Source organism: Emys orbicularis, chromosome 13 (genome assembly GCF_028017835.1).
Source record: "Emys orbicularis isolate rEmyOrb1 chromosome 13, rEmyOrb1.hap1, whole genome shotgun sequence".
NCBI lineage: Eukaryota > Metazoa > Chordata > Testudines > Emydidae > Emys > Emys orbicularis.
Genome location: NC_088695.1, coordinates 13,251,589 through 13,273,544, shown reverse-complemented (window position 1 = coordinate 13,273,544; position 21,956 = coordinate 13,251,589). Strand labels below are relative to the sequence as shown.

Here is a 21,956-nt window from a genome sequence, read left to right as displayed (position 1 = left end):
ATAACCCTACACTATTTGATTAGGTTGAAACAAAATGGAGCTATCATGAATTAGAGAAGTAGAATCTGGGTGATCTCTTTCTCTGGTCCTCTGGCTAATCCCAGAAGAAAAGGAGAACTAGGAATGCTGTACTGAAATATTTATTCAATATATTTCACTTTGTTTTCTCTCTAACTGTCCCAACATAAGACCATCAACCACAGCCTGGACCAGTCCACACAAGAGGTCCACTTCCTAGACACTACAGTGCTAATAAGCAATGGTCACATAAACACCACCCTATATTGGAAACCTACTGACTGCTATACTTACCTACATGCCTCCAACTTTCATCCAGACCACATCACACGATCCATTGTCTATAGCCAAACTCTAAGATACAACTGCATTTGCTCCAATCCCTCAGACAGAGACAAACACCTCCAGGAACTCTATCAAGCATACTTAAAACTACAGTACCCACCTGGTGAAGTTAAGAAACAGATTGACAAAGCCACAAGGATACCCAGAAGTCACCTACTACAAGACAGGCCCAACAAAGAAAGTAACAGAACACCACTAGCTGTCACCTTCTGACCCCAACTAAAACCTCTCTGATGCATCATCAACGATCTACAACCTTTCCTGAAGGATGATCCCTCAATCTCACAGACCTTGGGTGATAGGGCAGTCCTCGCTTACAGAGAGCCCCCAAACCTGAAGCAACTACACACCACACAACAAAAACACTAACCCAGGAACCAAACCCTGGTGCCAACTCTGTCCACATATTTATTCAAGGGACACCATCAGAGGACCTAACCACATCAGCCACATCATCAGGGGCTCGTTCACCTGCACATCTACCAATGTAATATATTCCATCATGTGCCAGCAATGTCCCTCTGCCATGTACATTGGCCAAACCGGACAGTCTGTATGCAAAAGAATAAATGGACACAAATCTGACATCAGGAATTATAACATTCAAAAACCAGTAGGAGAACACTTCAGTCTCCCTGATCACTCAATAATCGACCTAAAAGTGGCAATTCTTCAACAAAAAAACTTCAAAAACAAACTCCAATGAGAAACTGCAGAACTGGAATTAATTTGCACACTGAACACCATCAAATTAGGCCTGAATAAATACTGGGAGTGGTTGGGTCATTACAAAACCTAATTTCCCCCATACTAATTTTCCCCTACTATTACTCACACCTTCTTGTCAACTGTTTGAAATGGGCCACTCTCATTATCACTACAAAAGTGATTTTTCCTCTCTTGGTATCCTACTGTTAATTGAATTGTCTCGTTAGAGTGATCTCCCACTTGGTAAGGCTACTCCCATCTTTTCATGTGCTGTGTTTTTATACCTGCTACTATATTTTCCACTCCATGCAGCTGATGAAGTGGGTTCTAGCCCACGAAAGCTTATGCCCAAATAAATGTGTTAGTCTCTAAGGTGCCACACGGACTACTCATTGTTTTTGCTGATACAGGCTACCACTCTGAAACCAACATAAGACTATGATTTTCAAAATTATTCCAAACAAGATTTATGAATAATCTATGCTTAGGTATGGAAGGATTATATTTTTATCGGTAAATGTCAATAAACATCGATTTCACCATATACACACAAATCGATGAAAAAATATTTCCATTGATAATAATAAAAATGTACAGATAGGCAAAGTAAGAAAAAATGCTGTTGAGAAATTATTAGAGGTTGATTTAAGGATATTTACTTTTTGTATTTTGATGTGATGTTGACAATTTGGGTTTTAACAGTTATTAAGCTTTAACTTTTTGAATCTCAACATCCATCGTCATTAAATAATCATTATCTGACTCCCCCCCCATTGTCTGACCCATCCTCAAAATTTCCTACCACTGTGAAAATGGAAAGAAATAAAAACAGGAAAAATGCTTGGAACACATAATTTTGTGCAACTGTGAAAATTGAAATTGATAAACATATTTTTAAAAGGTTCAAAATAAGCAACAATATTATCTATCAAAATTATCAAAAAATAAAAATGGAATTTGCCAAGCCTATTCATCCTTCATGTTATATACATGGTCTTAAAATACATGATTATGTATCTCTCTAGTAGATAATCCTAATTACTATAACTAGCTGCTGCTGACTGACAGTTAATGGGGATTAGAGAAACAAGGGGGTGAGGTAATATCTTTTATTGGACCAACTTCTGTTGGTGAGAGAGACAAGCTTTTGAACTTACACAGAGCTTCCTGGGACCAACACAGCTACAACAACACTGGATACAGATAATGGAGTTGTCCTTACAGAAGAACTAACAGAGTTTGGTTTGGTGGGGTGGGGTGGGGTGGGGTGTGGTGTGGTGGGGTGAGGGATTTGGTCCCAAAAGACAGGAGATTCTGTGCCTTCTGATAACTATGCAATCTGTATCTATATACTCATTACAAAGAATGAGTAGATGAAGTAGACAATAGAATCATAGAATCATAGCATATCAGGGTTGGAAGGGACCTCAGGAGGTCATATAGTCCAACCCCCTGCTCAAAGCAGGACCAATCCCCAACTAAATCATCCCAGCCAGGGCTTTGTCAAGCCTGACCTTAAATACCTCTCAGGAAGGAGATTCCACCACCTCCCTAGGTAACCCATTCCTGACTGGACAGATGATAATGAGGAGAAAGAGTGAGAAGGAAGAAGGAGGTAAGGAGGAAGAAATTAAGAAAGTAAGAAGAAGAAACATCTTCTAGCAGCACCTGAATCAAAGAGTTTGTGTATTTTGTGGCAATTTTATTGTTGTTTCAGGCACTTAAGTACAAATGTGAGACTGCATAGATAGATAGATAGATAGATAGATAGATAGATAGATAGATAGATAGATAGATAGATAGATAGATAGATTATATGAACAGGCTCACATATGTTCTAATGAAAAAATGGCTTTGTCAGCTATATTGATAATTTTTTCTCTAGTTTCTTCTACTTTCAGCATGCTCCAATTTTGCTGCAGTAATATTGAGTCTTCCAGTAAGGTTGTTCTTCAGTAATATAAAATAAATGATTTTTTTTCATTTAAGCTATATATACTTGAAAATGATTGTGCTGACATTCACTAAATGTTTTACAATAAAAAGGAAAAGAAAAGATTATTGGTATAAACTGACACAGTTTAATCCAAGGCAATGGACCAAGATCCTCAGCTGCTATAAATTGATGTAACTCCTTTGAATCGGTCACCTACAACAATTTACATGAGCTGAGGGTCTGACCAACAAATTATAATTTCCCATTGGCAGAGATTTTAAAAGCCATCTGAGGCCCTGCTCTCAGGGGGTGTGAATAGTCAGGGAACAAAACTGGGAATGACACAATACAAATTATTGAATAGTTTTTGAGACATCAGCTCTAGTCCTAACCTGGACTATTTATAACCCATTGGCCAGATGTTGCTATCATTGAAGTCAGCACAACTCTCACTGACTTCAACAAGAGCAAATCTGTGAAACAAGAGCCAGATCCCCAGCTAATGTAAATCAGTGTAGCTCCTTTGGAGTTAAAGGGCCAGAGCCCTACCTAGCATAAATTGTAGTTCCTCTACAGTCACAGGGGAATTACCTTCAACTAGGCACATATGCACAAAGGGGAAAAACACATGAGAATGAAAGGATTGTCCCTTGCATAATAATGAACTGTTAGGAAAAAAAGCTAGTTGGATGAAGGCTTTCAAGGTCTCTGGACATGTAGAATGATAAAAATGCCTTGACCTATGATGTATCTCTGTAAAACTGAGATGTCCCTGAAGTAGAGCTGGTGAAACAATGGTACGGCCATAGAGAGGGAAAGGAGGAAACCAGGGGGAGAATAGAAGTCCTGGGGTCCTGTCCCTGAGGAGGGTGAAGAACGAGCCTGATAGAGGCAAAGCAGGAGGAGCCCAGGCAAACAGTAGCAATTTTTTGGACTGTGCAGACCATGGCTGCTGGTTGTAGGGTCCCTGATCTGGAACCCAGACTAGTGGACAGGCCTGGGGAAGTGGCAAAGTCAGGGCAGTGGAGTTGGAGACTGCCGGGGATGGTTTGTCCTCTGGGATTTTGATACCCTGAAAGGGAGAAACACACATAGTGACCTAGCCGTAGGGCCAAGTCATGAAAAGGGAGTGCACTGAGTCCCAGAGAATGAGAGAACAGAGGGGTTCTCAGACCTGGAAAGAACTAATTCCCGGAACAACCAGGAGGAGGCGTCCTAGCGGTGAGTGGACCTCGTGGCACCTCCATATAGGAGTATTGTGGGGCAAACAGCCTAACTAGTTTAAAGACAGAACTTGATAAATATATGATCAGGCTTTTATGAAAAGATTGCCTGTGGTAGCAGCGACTGAACTTGATGAGGTCCCTTCCAGTCCCCTGTTCCTTTGAAAATCCCATCCTGAAACATTATATATTCAATATTTTGACAGTTTCCAAAATGTCTTTGTCAATGTATGAGATCAGTGCAGTTACACCAGTGTAAATCAGAAATAATGCTGTGGTGAGTCAGGCTGAACATCTCTCCTGTCAGATCTTCATCTGCTGTAAAAAATCACATCACTGAAGTCAATGGGGATATTACATTTCTGTAAACTCAGTGAAAGTGAGATCAGAATCAAACCATTCATATGCTTGCTTCATACTATTAACCACATCTGGTCGAAAAAAATGGAATTTACACATCATGGGAAATAATGAGATTTTGAAATTTCATTTCACCCCGAATTGGAACAAAAATGCAAAATCTAGGCATTTTTCACAAAGCACAATATTCTGAAAATATTTCTCTTCAACCTCATCAACCCATTTTATTTTGATAAGGGCAGAAAATTTTGTTTTAATTAGGGCAAAATGTTTCATTTTTATGAGGTTGAATAATTTTCTTTCACTTTATCATTTTGAATATTATATTATATTATATTAATGCAGACATGTTTTGATTATTTCTCATTGAAAATGTAAATGAAATTGATATGTTCCCATATAAAATGCTTTAATTTTGTTAAAACAGCATTTTGCAATAGAAAACTGTTCTGTTGGGGGAAAAAATTCTGAATTTAAGCACTTAGGCTCATCTTGAAGCTGTTGTGCAGGTTTCCTTTAAGGACAAAGACTAAGAGGTGAGCTATGGAGTGATGATTTCATGATATGGTGGGTTTTTTTGTTTTCTTTTTACTGAAGAGGACATTTTCATAACCTTTGTCTGTAGTTAGGCACCCAACTCCTGCTCACTATCAGTGTAAATGCTGGCTAAAGATTATACTTCCCTTTCTACTGGCTACTCCACATGTAGGATAACCACCTACTATTGCTATCAGCTAATCATGCCACTTCTTAATTCAGTAACTGATATATGTGTGTAAATTCCCTAGTGTTAGTGCACCATTACTCTCTCCACTGAATGGAATAAATACATCTCTTATTATCATGGTCATAATATATCTTTGCTAAACTGGGGATGGGGGCAGAGGAGAAAAGATGGATCAAAATATTTTCTCTTTTATTGTTAATTGCAATTTGTGATCTGATGAAAAAAATCAATATTTTGGAATCCAAAGAATTTTGACCAACTCCTGAGTTTTGGGTTATGAGCAATCCAGTCCTCAGCTCTCCTTAAACCAAAGAAAGACCATTGGTAATATCTGAGTTAGGCATTTAAAAAAATTGTAATACTGTTGTAAATAAAATAATACATATTTTAGCATTCTCACTAATGTGCAGTTTATTATGTAAATAAACAATGAAAATGAGCAAAGCAAAACAGGTACAATATATACAAAATAGTTACAGAAACAATGATGATGCTGATGATCTCAATTATGAAGGTGTAAATCTGGGGTAGCGCCACTGGAATTGATTCTAGTTTCAGTTACACTAGTGTAAATCAGAGTAACTCAATTAGTTTTAAAGGAGTATCTCTGGAATGACACCTATACCTCTGAGTACAGAATCTAGCCTTTAATACTATACATTATTATAGCACTAATCATATGAGGAACGCAAAGTCATTAACCAACAACTTCCTGGGATCTTTAATAAAGTCTGAATAACGGCCTCTAGCAGAAATTTATATTTTCCCAATTAATGTAATAAAATACAGTAGAACTTTATATTCATTTTCCCTATTAATATAATAAAATCCATGTAAGGTGGTGAAAATCCAGACCAAATTCTCCTCTCATTCATGCCAGTTTAAACAAGGAACAGTTTTGTTGAAGCCATCGGGCCTGTTCCAAATCAGGAGTAACTCCATTGTGAACTCAATAAACATAATCTAATCACCAGTCTGCTTTATTAGACAGTTTATCCTTTTTTTTACATTAGAACTGTTAAAAAAAAGAAAACAAAAGCAAGCAAGAAGCAGAACAAGGTTTCACTGTATTTTGTTTAAATTAAAGGTTTCTCAAAAATTTTAAAGTGTTACATGTTCAAAGTGTTTGATTAAACTGTACTATCATGGGAGTGGGGGGGGGGTGGGGAGGAATGACCACCTCTGTAGTTGATCCAAATCCCAAATATTTTTATGATTTTTTTAAATTTATTTTCATTGAAATTTATAATTTACAACTAAAAATGCCATCAAAATGTCAGAATATAGAAAATTTTAACTAACTCTACTTTATATTCATGCATCAAGCATTTTCCTCCACAGTTTCCTTATGGCTCCTTTCACCTCCTCATTCCTCAAGCTATAGATCATGGGGTTCAAAAATGGAGTCACAATGGTATAGGATAGGGAGAACAGTTTGTCAACAGGTGGAGAGTAGGTGGACTTTGGTCGTAAATACATGAAGCTTGCCGAGCCGTAGAACAGAGTCACCAGCACTAGGTGTGATGAGCAGGTGGAGAAGGCTTTAAGATGACCCTCAGCTGACGGCATCTTGAGGATGGTGGACAGAATGCAGACATAAGATAAAATGACCAGCAGGAATGGGACCATGATGGCAAACACAGCCACCACAATGACCTGAACCTCATTCAGGAAAGTGTCTCCACAGAGCAGCTCTAAGAGCGGCTGGATCTCACAGAAGAAGTGGTTGATGAGTAAGCCACAGAATGGAGAGCTGAATGTAATGATGGTGTGCACCAGACCCACTATGGTCCCACATGCATAAGATCCCACCACCAGTTTCCCACAAACACTGCTACTCATAATGACCATATAGCACAAGGGGTTGCATATCGCAATGTACCAGTCAAATGCCATTGCGGCCAGGAGGAAGCACTCTGCAACCCCGAAGAAGAGAAAGAAGAACATCTGCATGGCACATCCCACAAAGGAAATGCCCATCTTTTCCACCAGCATGTTCTCCAGCATCTTTGGGATGATGACTGACATGTAGCAGACCTCCAAGCAAGACAAGTGAGTAAGGAAGAAATACATGGGGGTCTGAAGGTTGTGATCGGAACTTATTATCATAATAATCAGGGTGTTCGCCATCAAGGTGAGGATATAGAGAGACAACAACACTGCGAAGAGCAAAAGATGGAGGTCATGAAACTCAGAAAACCCCAGGAGTATGAATCTGCTCACAACAGTGTGGTTCTCTAGTGACATTATCTATCTATCTATCTATCTATCTATCTATCTATCTATCTATCTATCTATCTATCTATCTATCTATCTATTCAGTATGACAGTTTCACTTCAGTATCTATCTGCTTATATGGCCCCCGTGATTATTGTATCCTAGAATTATCAAGTGTTCTAATTCTATCATGCCTGTTTATTGATAATATCCATTTATATGTAATAAACTGGCTTAATTCATATGACCATGTCTTCTTCTAGTAAATGTCTCCAGTTAATAGTGCTACAGGGCTAATGGACTTACTCCTTTACCATAAGTTGTAGGGCTTTGGATTTCAGTCCTAAATGAGAATATTTTATGTCTTCTGTTACACATAATATGCAGGTGTCTGAGAAATACACTGCAGTGATTTTCAGTTCACCAGATGATATTGTGTAGGATGAGTAAAGAAGGAAGAAATGACCAGCAGGAACAAAAGGAGAAGATAAGTAAATAAGTAGCAGCAGCTAAAGCAAAGGGAGATGAGTGTTTCATGGCAACTCTTAATTTTGTTTAGTGCACCTAGACAAGATGTTAATAGTCGCATTACAAATAGTATGAATGCTGGACAGATAGACAGACAGATAGATAGAATATGTAGAGTATAGAGGATTTCTAGATGTCTCTCTCTATATATAGATAATCTGAACAGATCAACAAATGTTCTAAAGAACACTTCACACTGTCAGACATGTTGTCAGATGTTGCTGACTGTTCATCCTCTTCCCTTTCAGTGTTCTTCAATGTTTCAGCATTAATATATTTCTTCAGCCTCTCAAATAAGTGTTTGAGTCTGTAGAATAAAAGAAATACATGTTTGCATTTTTGTTTTTCATTAAACAGCAGTCACTTACGAATCCCATTTTTGATATGCACAAAATCAGCAATGGTTTAGGGAGGGGAAAAAAGGATAATAGTCTAGATCCTCAGGTGATGTGAATCAGCTTCATTGGAGTCAATGGGCCAGATCCCCAGATGGTGTAAATCATCTGTAGCTTCATCAATGGGCCAGATCCCCAGATGGTGTAAATCAGCCATAGCACCACTGACCTCAATGGGCCAGATCGCCAACTGGTATAAATGAACATAGCTCTATTGATGTCAATGGGCCAGATTCCCAGCTGGTGTAAATCAGCACAGCTTCAGTGAAATCAGTGGGGCACCCTATAACTGGGATTTTCAAAGAAGACTGAGGGTGTTAGATTCCCACATCCCCTTTTACTATAATGGGGGTTATGTGCCTATCTCAGTTAATAACTTTTTAGAATCCTACTCTATAAACACAAAGGTGAGATGCTCTTACCCTTACTCACATGCAGCAGCCACCTTACTTTCAATGTGAGTCAGGGTGGCACAATCTCATTTTAATTAATCAAGACCCACATCACCAATGTGAGGTACGGAGGGTGAGCTTTATTCTCTCCATTATAAAGACAGGCTAAGATGCTCAGATGAATTAGGAAATTGAATTGGTTTCCCTAAGAATACATAAGTTAGTGATAGATAAAAGAACCCGGGAACCCTGACTCCCATTAGCCTTCTCTCACCACTACTTGCCCCAATGGTCTTTTACATTTATTTCTCATTTTTGCAACCTTTCATCAAAACAACGAGGATGGGGTTTTCAACATGACTAGAGGATTCGAATGCACAGATCCTAATAATTGTGTATCTAAATTCCCTAGGCAGCTTTGAAAATCACAGGATATAACCTGAATTGGCCTAATTAGATAACCTTTGGGTCACATTCTGCTTTAAGAGTTAGTGGTGGAAATAAGGAGTAACTCCATTTAAATTAATGGAATCACACTGGTGCAAATCTGGATTAACTAGGAGGAGAATTAGTTATTCTCAGTTCATCTGCCATTTTGTTGCCCAGTCACCCAGTTTTGTGAGTTCCCTTTGTAACTCTTCACAGTCTGCTTTGGACTTAACTCTCTTGAGTAGTTTTGTATCATCTGCAAATTTTGCCACCTCATTGTTACCCCTTTTTCCAGATCATTTGTGAATGTGTTGACCAGCACCGGTGCCAATACAGACCCCTGGGGGACACCACTCTTTACCGCTCTCCATTCTGAAAACATTTATTCCTACTCTTTGTTTCCTGTCTTTTAACCAGTCACTGATCAGTGAGAGGACCATCCCTCTTATCCCATAACAGCTTACTTTGCTTAAGAGTCTTTGGGGATGGACCTCATCAAAGGCTTTCTGGAAATCTAAGTACACTATATCCACTGGATCACCCTTGTCCACGTGCTTGTTGACCCCCTCAAAGAATTCTAATAGATTGGTGAGGCATGATTTCCCTTTACAAAAGTTGTGTTGACTTTTCCCCAACAAATCGTGTTTATCTACGTGTCTGATAATTCTGTTCTTTATTAAAGTTTCAACCAATTTGCCCAGTACTGAAGTTAGGCTTACCGGCCTGTAATTGCTGGGATCGCCTCTGGAGTCTTTTTTAAAAATTGGCATCACATTAGCTATCCTCAGGTCATCAGGTACAGAAGCTGATTTAAATGATAGGTTACATACCACAGTTAGTACTTCTGCAATTTCACATTTGAGTTCCTTCATAACTCTTGGGTGAATACCATCTGGTCCTGGTGACTTATTATTGTTTAATTTATCAATTTGTTCCAAAACCTCCTTAAATGGCACCTCAATCTGGGACAGTTCCTCAGATTTGTGACCTAAAAGAATGGCTCAGGTTTGGGAATCTCCCTCACATCCTCAGCCATGAAGACCAATGCAAATAATTCATTTAGTTTCTTTGCAATGGCCTTATTGTCCTTGAATGATCCTTTTGCATCTTGATCATCCAGTGGCCCAACTGGTTATTTAGCAGACTTCCTCCTTCTGCTGTACTTAACATTTATTTTGCTGTTAATTTTTGAGTCTTTGGCTAGCTGTTCTTCAAATTCTTTTTTGACCTTCCAAATTATATTTTTTCACTTCACTTGCCAGAGTTTATGCTCCTTTCTCCTTTCCTCAGTAGGATTTAACTTCCACTTTTTAAAGGATGCCTTTTTGTCTCTGCTTCTTTTACTTTAACCACAGTGGCACTTTTTTGGTCCTCTTACTATGTTTTTTTAATTTGGAGTATACATTTAATTTGAGCCTCTATTATGGTGTCTTTAAAAAGTTTCCATGCAGTTTGCAGGGATTTCACCTTTTAATTTCTGTTTAACTAACTTCCTCATTTTTGTGTAGTTCCTCTTTCTGAAATTAAATACTACCATGGTGGGCTGCTATGGTGTTCTCTCCCCCCTGCCCCCCACAGGGATGTTAAATTTTAATATGTTATGGTCACTATTACCAAGCGGTTCAGCTATATTCACCTCTTGGACCATATCCTGTGCTTCACTAAAGACTAAATAACCTTTAGTTATTGCCTCTCCTCTTGTGGGTTCCAGGACTAGCTGCACCAAGAAGCAGTCATTTAAGGTGTCAAGAAACTTTATCTCTGCACCCCTTTCTGAGGTGACATGTACCCAGTCAATTTGGGGATAGTTGAAGTCCCCCATTATTATTGTGTTTGTTGTTGTTGTTTTTATAGCCTCTTTAATCTTCCTGAGCATTTCACAGTCACTATCACCATCCTGGTCAGGTGGTCGGTAGTATAGCCCTACTGCTATATTCTTATTATTTAAGCATGGAATTTCTATCCATAGAGATTCTATGGTACAGTTTGGTTCATTTAAGATTTTACTTTATTTGACTCTATGCTTTCTTTCACATATAGTGCCAGTCCGCGACCAGCATGACCTGTTCTGTCCTTCCGATATATTTTTTACCCTGGTATTACTGTGTCCCATTGATTATCCTCATTCCACCAAGTTTCTGTGATGCCTATTATATCAATATCCTCATTTAATACGAGGCACTTAAGTTCACCCATCTTATTATTTAGACTTCTAGCATTTCTATATAAGCACTTAAAAATTGTCACGTTTTAGCTGTCTGCTATTATGTGATGTAATGAATGGAACTCTTTTTCATTTGACAGTTTCTAATCAGATTCTATCGGTATTTTATCATCTTCCATCCTCTCCTCCTTACTAGGATGTAGAGAATCTACATTAATAGATCCTCCCCTAACGGATGTCTCAGTCCGAACCATGTGTTCCTCCACACCTCTTGACTTTCCCCCAGCCCTTAGTTTAAAAACTGCTCTACGGCCTTTTTGGTTTTACATGCCAGCAATCTGGTTCTGTTTTGGTTTAAGTGGAACCCATGCTTCCTGTATAGGCTCCCCCTTTCCCAAAATGTTCCTCAGTTCCTAATAAATCTAGGACAGATCACTGTGACTCCCCACATGATACATCCTTTCAGTCTGACAGTGAACCATTGATTTCAATGGGGCCAGGATTTCACCTTTAGTTATTGTATCGCACTTTCACCCATGGATCTTTAAGTGTTTTTCAAATGAACTAAATATTATCTACATTATGTAGATAATTATACTACATTATATAGGTCAGGATACTACTGTGACATACCAGGGTACAATCCAGACTAATGAGTAGCTGTGTCACCCCTGCCCTCTAACCTAGGGTGCCCTTTACAATGCTTTGCTGCTGTAGCCTCCAGCCTGGACTGCTCACAAACAGCCTTCAGCATGCAAGTCACTCTCAGTTACATCTGTGTGTGTGTGTACTGCAGCCAGCCAGCCACACCTTGGCTCTCACCAGCCTTGATTAAACTTCAGGATGACCCCAACACACCCCAGTCTTAGATTTTTCCCCAGAAATGTATGTCCTGTACTGCCCAGCCCTCTCCTGGACAATGCAAGTTTATATAAAGTCTGCTATTTCTTTAATAGAAATAATATACACACAACTTAACGTGACAAATGGAGTTTCCCAGACACTTCCATTTAAGCACACGGGATTAGATAAAACAATAAAACAAGTTTATTGGCTACAAACAGACAGATTTTATGTGAGTGCAAGTAATGAGGCTTAAAAGTCAGAAATGGTTACAAGAAAATAAAATTAAAATGCTGCTTGTCGCTAACTTAACAAACTATATCAGATTCAAGCAAAGTTTCTCACCATATGCTTTCATCAGTCTTATTGACCAAATTCTCTAGGTCAGAATCACTTCTCCCAGAATTCAATGACGGCTTCCTTTCTTGCTTCAGGTGAAGAGAATGTGATGGGCAGGGAGAGAGAGGGGGGTGCCTATGGATGTTTGTCCCTCCTTTTTATAGTGTCAGTCCCCCTCTTGAAAAACATGTCCTGCTGAGATTCAGGAGACAAAGAGTCTATGTAGAAGGATGTTCCCTGCTGTTTTTTTCCACCTGTTTGAACTTCCTTTGTCTCCCCTTCCTGCTTGATGACTCTGTTTACTGCTTAAATGCAAAGTAAGGAGAGCACACCTTCCTTTGTTTAGGACTGACCTGTTTGTCAACTTCTGTTTGGGTAGGGCTGTGGTTTGGAATATGTTAATAACATCATACAGGTAAATCTATAATTTCCCGCATATATTTTATCAGGATGATAATGACCAGCAAATTATGAGTTTTGAAATGATATCTTACAGGGCATACTTTGTACAGAGATTATTACAGTAGTCTGTATGGTGTGGAGACAGGGGTCCATTCAGTCACAACAACATTATGTAGTGTTGTGAGGATTAGTTGATTAATGTCTATGATGTGATAGAAATTAATAAATGGATGCTACAGTGATAGCTAACATGGAGAAACTGGAATGAGCTCATGTTTTGCATACAATTAAATCTGCATTTAAAAAAACAACAGCCTGGGAGATGTATATTTTTTTCACAGGGAAAACTCAAGAAACCCTTTCACTAAAAAGTTTCTACATACAAATTTTTGACTGGTAGAGGATGCATTTCAGTAATTGCCACAAGGCTTAGAGGAATATATAGATTTTAGAAATAAAAGGTCATGAATTCCTGTCCTGCCTATGTTACTGAGGGTCCTCAGTTATCATTACACTTTATACCCACAAATGAATTTTGCCCTACAATGCTCCTATAAAATCAGTCAATATCATTCCCCCAAATTTGATTTATAGATGAGGAAACTGCAGATCAGAGACATGGTCAATTTCCCACAAGACATAAGTAGGTTTGGAAGGATCTTTTTTTTTTTTTTTTTTTTTTTTGTCAGTAAATGTGGATAAACGTAGATTTCCATCAATAATAATTGAAATGTACAGATAGGCAAAGTTAGAAAAATGCTGCTGCAGAACTTATTAAAGTCCCACATTAATGTGTATAAAACATGCTGTAATGCCAGCATTAAATAGTTATTGTCTGACCCCTCCCCGCTTATGTGAACAGTGAATTTTTAAATCAATGAAAAATGAAAAAAGATTAAAAATAAGTATCAATATTATCTGTCAAAATTATAACAAAAGATAAAAATGGATTCTGCCAAGCCTAGACATAAGGATGGAATCTTTTATAAGAATTCAAACTGGGATGTTCACAAGAGTTTAAGATATGAATGCATCCAAATACCATTGTATTTTGCTGTGAAATTGGGTACCTATTGTTCCTAGGCTACTTTGAAAAATCTCAGCCTTAATACCATTTACTTCCATGCCCAGATATAATCTAGTAAATCACACTGTCTACAAACTAAGAAGTTATCTAGCTAGGTAGCTTTTGGTAGTTTTAATGTGTTCATAATTTTACCTGTCCATATAAGAAAGAAAGAAAGCATTGACTTTAGAACAAGATTCTCACCTACTTCTGGAACCAGGAGTTCTTCCTTCACTGATTCCAGTTAATTTAGGGATGGATGGGTTGAGGAGTATTTCAGGTTTCCTTAGGTACCCTGGAGACACAACCTCCAAACCCTCCCTGGTTTCTCCTTTAGCACAGCATTATTCCTAAACCTTATTCAGTAAGGAACGGGAGTATGATGGAGTAAGACGTATCCACTCTTCGTGCCACTACATAGGGGCTACCCAAATCTTAACTCTGAGTACCTGAGAGTGAAGGGCTTTTGTTGCTATTGGATGTTTATCTTTGGGCAAAAGGAAGGATAGTTAGCACCTGCAGTGCTGAGTACTGCCTATGAGCACCCTCAGCTCCCATTGACTACTGGCTTTGGGTGTATTGAGAAATTTGCAGTTCTCATCCATGTCAATAGCAATAGTTTGTCCAATGTGGATCCCTTATATTGGCTCTAAACCATTGGTACGCCATCTGTCTACAAAGAGTTGTGTACTCTTGATTTACACTAGTGCAAATGAGAGGAGGATAACCCTCATTTGTTTACAATGTCATTACTCAGTTTCACGCTAGAATAATTGAAAGATGAATCAACCCCATTGACTAGTGGAATTACCCCTGATTTACACTGGGATGAGTGAGAAGATAATAAGCCCCATTGGTTTCAATGGAATTACTCCTCATCTATTCCAGTGTAACTGAGGTCAATATCAGGGCCTCAGAATTTACTCAGGCAAAACTCCCACTAAAATCAATGCGCTAAATCCTAAATGAATTACTCTGCTTTTTATTCACAGCCCTTATAACACATTGGATGCCTGTGTCAATCTTTCTCTATATGACAATTTTGAAATCAAGATTGGACTTTTTCTAAAAGATCTGCTCTAGGAATTATGTTGGGGACATTCTCTGGACTGTGTTATACAGGAGGTCAGACTAGATGATCACAGTGTTCCCTTCTGGCCTTAGAATCTATGAATCTATGAACTAGAATGGTAGAGGTAAGAACATATGAATGGCCATACTGGGTCAGACCAATGGTCCATTTAGACACGTATCCTGTCAATGCCAGATTCTTCAGAGGGAATGAAGAGAACAAGGCAATTTTGAGTGAGCCATCCCCTGTCTTCCAGTCCCAACTTTTGGCAGTTGGAGGTTTAGGGACAGCCAGAGTATGGGGTTGCGTCACTGACCATCTCGGCTAATAGGGCCACGAAAGCTTATGCTCAAATAAATTTGTTAGTCTCTAAGGTTCCACAAGTCCTCCTGTTCTTTTTACAACCTATTAACTTCATTGAGTGACCCCTAGTTCTTGTGTTATGTGAAGGGGTAAATAACACTTCCTTACTCACTTTCTCCATACCATTCATGATTTTATAGACCTCTATCATATCCCCCCTTAGTCATCTCTTTTCTAAATTGAACAGTTCCAGTCTTTTTAATCTCTCCTTGTATGGAAGCTGTTCCATAGCCCTACTCATTTTTGTTGCCCTTCTCTGCACCTTTCCCAATTCTAATATATTTTTTTGACATGAGGCAATCAGAACTTCCTGAACTATTCAAGATTTGTGCATACCATGGATGTATATAGAGGCATTATGATATTTTCTGTCTTATCATCTATCCTTTTCCTAATGGTTCTTAACATTCTGTTGGCTTTTTTGACTGATACTGCACATTGAGTGGATATTTTATTGGAACTATCCACAATGACTTCAAGATCTCTTTCTTGAGTGGAAACAGCTAATGTAGACCCCATCTTTTTGTAAGTATAGTTGGGATTATTTTTTCCAGCGTGCATTACTTTGCATTTATCAACACTGAATTCATTTGACATTTTGTCTCCCAGACACCCAGTTTAATGAAATCCCTTTGCAGTCAGCTTTGGACTTAACTATCTTGGGTACTTTTGTATCATCTTCAAATTTTGCCCCCACTGTAGATTAAACAACTAAAAATAAAAACACCATAGCACCCATTGGCAAAAACTTGTCACAAACAATCATTCCATATCTGACCTTTCAGTTCTCATCCTCAAAGGAAAGCTGCACAGCACCTTCAAAAGACAAGCCTGAGAGCTTAAATCCTTAACTTTGCTAGACAATAAAAGTCATAGTCTTAATAAAGACACTGGATTTATGGCTTATTACGACAATTTGCAACACACTAACCCCCCGTATTTGTCCTATGACTGCAGACGTGTTAATGGGACACTTCACCTTGAATGGTCCCTTTGAATGTGTGTTAACTACTTAAACTAAACAATCTGTTGCACCTTGTATTTAGCTGTGACACTCTGAGCACCTTTTCCAGAACTGAAGAAGTGCTCTGTGTAGCTTGAAAGCTTGTCTGTCATCAACAGAAGTTCGTCCACTACAAAATATTACTTCACCCACCTTGTCTTTCTAATATCCTGGAACAGCTACAACAACACTGCAAGCAACAATCAAAGATATCAAATTTAGGTTTGCAGTCAGCTTAAAACTGGGATGAACATAGTGGGGAAAAATGTATCTCTTAGATGTATCTCTGGTGCCCAACACCTTGGTATCTAAGCACCTTGATCGCTACCTGATCTACTGCCCATATGGATTTTGTAGTGGGGTGGCTGCCCCACTTCAGCAGAACAGGGGTTAAAAGCAGCCCTGGAGAGGGAGTGAGAGTGAGAGCAGCTGAGGGAGTAGCTGACCACTGGTGTGGCCAGCTCAGTTAGGGCATAGCTGGCCCTGATAAGAGGGCTGGGGGGCCAGGAGCTGAAAGGAGATTCACTCCAGCCCTGGAATGAGAAGGGCCTATCTGCCTGGTAGCACAGGGTACCAGAAGCAGAGCAGTGCTGGGGAAGGGCAAGGGGAGCTGGGGAGCTCCAGCCTGGCAACTCCCCAGGCTGAGGCCTTGGTAAAGGCCTAAGCAGGTACTGGGGCTGCAGAGGTGCAGCTTGGGGGTAGGCAGAGGCAGCTGGTCCAACCCCCTTGCGGATGATGAGTGGCCATTACAGACTGCAGTCTGCCCCAGAGAAAGGGGGCTAGATGATGACTGGCAGTAGCCACTGAGGCAAGGTGGGCATAGGGGGAGGGGGTTCCCCTAGGAAGGGAGCCCCAGAGGGAAAGGGGCACTGGGGTCTGGGAGGGATACAGGGGCCTGTAGCAGATGAAACACTGGTCAGCAGGAGGTGCTCTGGGGCTGGAAAAGAGCTAATTCCCGGACTGACCAGCAGGAGGCGCTGTGGTGGTGAGTCAGTGATCTCCTACAACTTTTATTATCATAGAATCATAGAATATCAGGGTTGCAAGGGACCTCAGGAGGTCATCTAGTCCAACCCCCTGCTCAAAGCAGGACCAATTCCCAACTAAATCATCCCAGCCAGGGCTTTGTCAAGCCTGACCTTAAAAACCTCTAAGGAAGGAGATTCTACCACCTCCCTAGGTAACCCATTCCAGTGCTTCACCACCCTCCTAGTGAAAAAGTTTTTCCTAATATCCAACCTAAACCTCCCCAACTGCAACTTGAGACCATTACTCCTTGTTCTATCATCTGGTACCACTGAGAACAGTCTAGATCCATCCTCTTTGGAACCCCCTTTCAGGTAGTTGAAAGCAGCTATCAAATCCCCCCTCATTCTTCTCTTCTGTAGACTAAACAATCCCAGTTCCCTCAGCCTCTCCTCATAACTCATGTGCTCCAGCCCCCTAATCATTTTTGTTGCTCTCCGCTGGACTCTTTCCAATTTCTCCACATCCTTCTTGTAGTGTGGGGCCCAAAACTGGACACAGTACTCCAGATGAGGCCTCACCAATGTCGAATAGAGGGGAACGATCACGTCCCTCGATCTGCTGGCAATGCCCCTACTTATACAGCCCAGAATGTAGTTAGCCTTCTTGGCAACAAGGGCACACTGTTGACTCATATCCAGCTTCTCGTCCACTGTAACCCCTAGGTCCTTTTCTGCAGAACTGCTTCCTTGCCATTCAGTCCCTAGTCTGTAACAGTGCATGGGATTCTTCCGTCCTAAGTGCAGGACTCTGCATTTGTGCTTGTTGAACCTCATCAGGTTTCTTTTGGCCCAATCCTCTAATTTGTCTAGGTCCCTCTGTATCCTGTCCCTACCCTCCAGCGTATCTACCACTCCTCCCAGTTTAGTGTCATCTGCAAACTTGCTGAGAGTGCAGTCCACGCCATCCTCCAGATCATTAATGAAGATATTGAACAAAACCGGCCCCAGGACCGATCCCTGGGGCACTCCACTTGAAACCGGCTGCCAACTAGACATGGAGCCGTTGATCACTACCCGTTGAGCCCGACGATCTAGCCAGCTTTCTATCCACCTTATAGTCCATTCATCCAATCCATACTTCTTTAACTTGCTGGCAAGAATACTGTGGGAGACTGTATCAAAAGCTTTGCTAAAGTCAAGGAATAACACATCCACTGCTTTCCCCTCATCCACAGACCCAGTTATCTCCTCATAGAAGGCAATTAGGTTAGTCAGGCATGACTTGCCCTTAGTGAATCCATGCTGACTGTTCCTGATCACTTTCCTCTCCTCTAAGTGCTTCAGAATTGATTCCTTGAGGACCTGCTCCATGATTTTTCCAGGGACTGAGGTGAGGCTGACTGGCCTGTAGTTCCCAGGATCCTCCTTCTTCACTTTTTTAAAGATGGGCACTACATTAGCCTTTTTCAAGTCATCCGGGACCTCCCCCGATCGCCATGAGTTTTCAAAGATAAGGCCAATGGCTCTGCAGTCACATCCGCCAACTCCTTTAGCACCCTCGGATGCAGCGCATCCGGCCCCATGGACTTGTGCTCGTCCAGTTTTTCTAAATAGTACCAAACCACTTCTTTCTCCACAGAGGGCTGGTCACCTTCTCCCCATACTGTGCTGCCCAGTGCAGCAGTCTGGGAGCTGACCTTGTTCGTGAAGACAGAGGCAAAAAAATCATTATAACGTTATTATAATAATTATAATAACGTTATTGAGCTATAACTTGAATCAATTTATCCCTTCTAAATTAAGCTCTGCTAAGTAGTGGGCAATGAAAGGATGTTACTATTAATGGGTCCCACTGGGCATTATTAAAAAGTCTTTGCCATGATCATGAAAAAGAGTGTCAACTTCAAACAGGCTGCAGAGAGGATTGTTAAAATTCAGTGGGCAAATTTGGTGGAGAACCACTGGAATTGACAGAATTACATTCAGGATGAATTTGGCCCATTTCATTCAATGCCTAGAGATGGGAGGTGCTTAAGGACTTCTCAGTGGTGGTTAAGGCTAATATGAAATTAATGTTAAATTATAGCAACTAAAGGAGATCTTGCAGGATGGACCAAACAGGAGGAACAAAACTTGCTAGGTCATATCCTCAGCTGGTGTAAATTGGCATTGACTCATGTAAATCAATAGAACTATGTTATTTTTCTCCAGCTGGGGATCCGGTCCCATTATGTATAGCAGAATTGATGCATGACTTCATTCTCACAAGAGGAATATCCTCCAAAACTCATCCCCCTTGGGTCCCAGAGTAGCAAGTGATGGAAATGTCTTTGGGGCCAAGGCAATTCTTCCTCAGTAGAAACAAAACAACTATTAACTCCAAAGGGCAACAAGGGGAATCCAGCTAGTTCTGTGTAAACATCAGGGGGCCAGATTTGTTCCTGGACTAACTCCACTCTAGGCAGTGGAATTACACCATGGGTATGTATTGTCTACATGCTATTAGCAGAACCATCAGAACGATTATGAGCTGCACAGCTCAGGGGTGCAGATTGTTTTTCAAGTCTATGTCACACTGGTTAAAATCTGCCATCTCGGGTGCTAGTGACCAGTTCTGGGTGCTAACTGAGGATCCTTTTATGAATCCCTTGGTCACATTAGTGAATAGTAACACACACAAATAGTTCCACTGAAGTCAATGAAGCTATTCATGACAGTAATTGTTTACCAGTACGAGTGAAGGATTCACCATTTTGCCTTTACTTAGCACTCCAAACTCTGAGAATTTAAAGGCCCAATTCTTCCTTCCTCACTCACATGGAGTAGTACCTTACTCTGTGACTAGTCCCACTGATTTCAATAGGTCTACTCAAATTTTTTTGACCAGCTCAATTTATGATTTGAAGAGGCACAATTAGGGCTGTCAATTAACCACAGTTATCTCAAGCACTCTACACTTTGTATTTCTGCATTGTAATTGAAATCAATATATTTGAAAATGTTGAAAAACATCCAAAAATATTTATAATAAATTTGAATTGGTATTCCATTATTTAACAGTGTGATTAAAACTGCGATTAATCGCAAATCATTTTTTTTAAATCTTGCGATTATCTTTTTTAATCATTTGACAGCCCTAGTCACGATCTTCCTTGTGGGTTTGTTCTTGTTCCAAGGGGGACCAACCCTGTGCCAAGTCTGTACCTGATACAATGTACTTCTGTTGGAGTGATGGAATAGCTGTGGTAGCCAGATCCTACCACTTACCCATGGGACATGTGTAATGTAGCAGCCCCACTGAGGTTGTGTTCTCTTTACTCCATGACCTGAAGTGTACATCCCCCTTTTTCCCTTACACCATTGTGTAATCATGACACAAGCTGGCCCAGGGAAAGGGCCTCTTGGCTCCAATAGGACATTTTCCATAGTAAGGTTTTTCTTAGCATAACTTATCTTAGAACAATCTTATAACCCCAACCATCCTTTCAGAAATGGAGGCTGAGATTTTCCAAGCTCTGTAAGGGATTTGGTCTCCCAGCTCCTATTAGCTCAGCCACAGTATCCTTACTTTATTTTATTTTTACAGGATCTCAATGGTGCTCAGAGGAATTCCCCCTGCAGGGCAGAGAGAATCCACAGCCTTGTGCTGGAGTAGCTCCTTTAACAACAGTGGAGTGACTCTGGATTTACCCTGATGTAACGGAGGTCAGGATCTGTGTTGCGGGGTAGACACTCCCAGTCATTCTTTGGAGCAGAGCGGGGCTGTGGCATCCCACAGTCGATGTCTAGGGGTCAGACCTTAGGCTTCTACAGTGTGGCCTAAATGCTAGAGTCGCTATCTCTGTCCTGAGAGTCAGACAGTACAGCCCAACAGCCAGAGTCAATAGCACTGCCCAGGGATCAAGGCAGTACAGTCCAATGGCCAGAGTCATTAGCACTGCCCAGTAGTTCGGGGTAATAAGGCCCAATGGCCTAATCAGCAGAACTGCCCAAGGGTTTGGGGCAGTAAGGCCCAACGGCCGGAGTCAGTAGCACTGCTCGAGGGTTCGGGGCTATAAGGCGGAAGAGCCAGCATTGGAAGGCCACCACCAAGGAGGCAACAGCGGGTATAGGGGGACCCGGACCCTCCCTACTCCACCAGTTCCCAGCCCAGGACCCTGTCAGTGGCAAGTGGGTTCACCACTGGGTCAGCGGGGATTCCACCGCAACACGCTAACTCGGCCTGGGAGTTGGGGCTAATCTCCTTCCCGGGGCTACTTCCTACCCCATCTCCTGTGGTGGCAGTCCGTGGTCCAGCAGGGTCTTCTGGTCCCTCAGCATGGGCAGCTCCTGGGTGGGCAGCCGTAGGCTCTGGGGCTCCTCCTAGGTTCTCCGGGTCTGTGGTTCTCCCAGTCGCAGGCTGAGATGACTCCGGGGCTGGAACCTCCACCAGGCTTCCTTCGTCCTCGACGGTCAGC

The 21,956-nt window shown here is 40.9% G+C and overlaps 1 protein-coding gene across 1 annotated transcript; it reads right to left on the bottom strand.

The window, feature by feature from the left end:
• Positions 1–6,631: 6,631 nt before the first annotated feature.
• On the bottom strand, positions 6,632–7,564 carry LOC135887457 (olfactory receptor 10C1-like). Its single transcript, XM_065415208.1, has one exon. The coding sequence runs from the start codon at positions 7,562–7,564 to the stop codon at positions 6,632–6,634; it is 933 nt and encodes a 310-aa protein (XP_065271280.1).
• Positions 7,565–21,956: the final 14,392 nt, after the last annotated feature.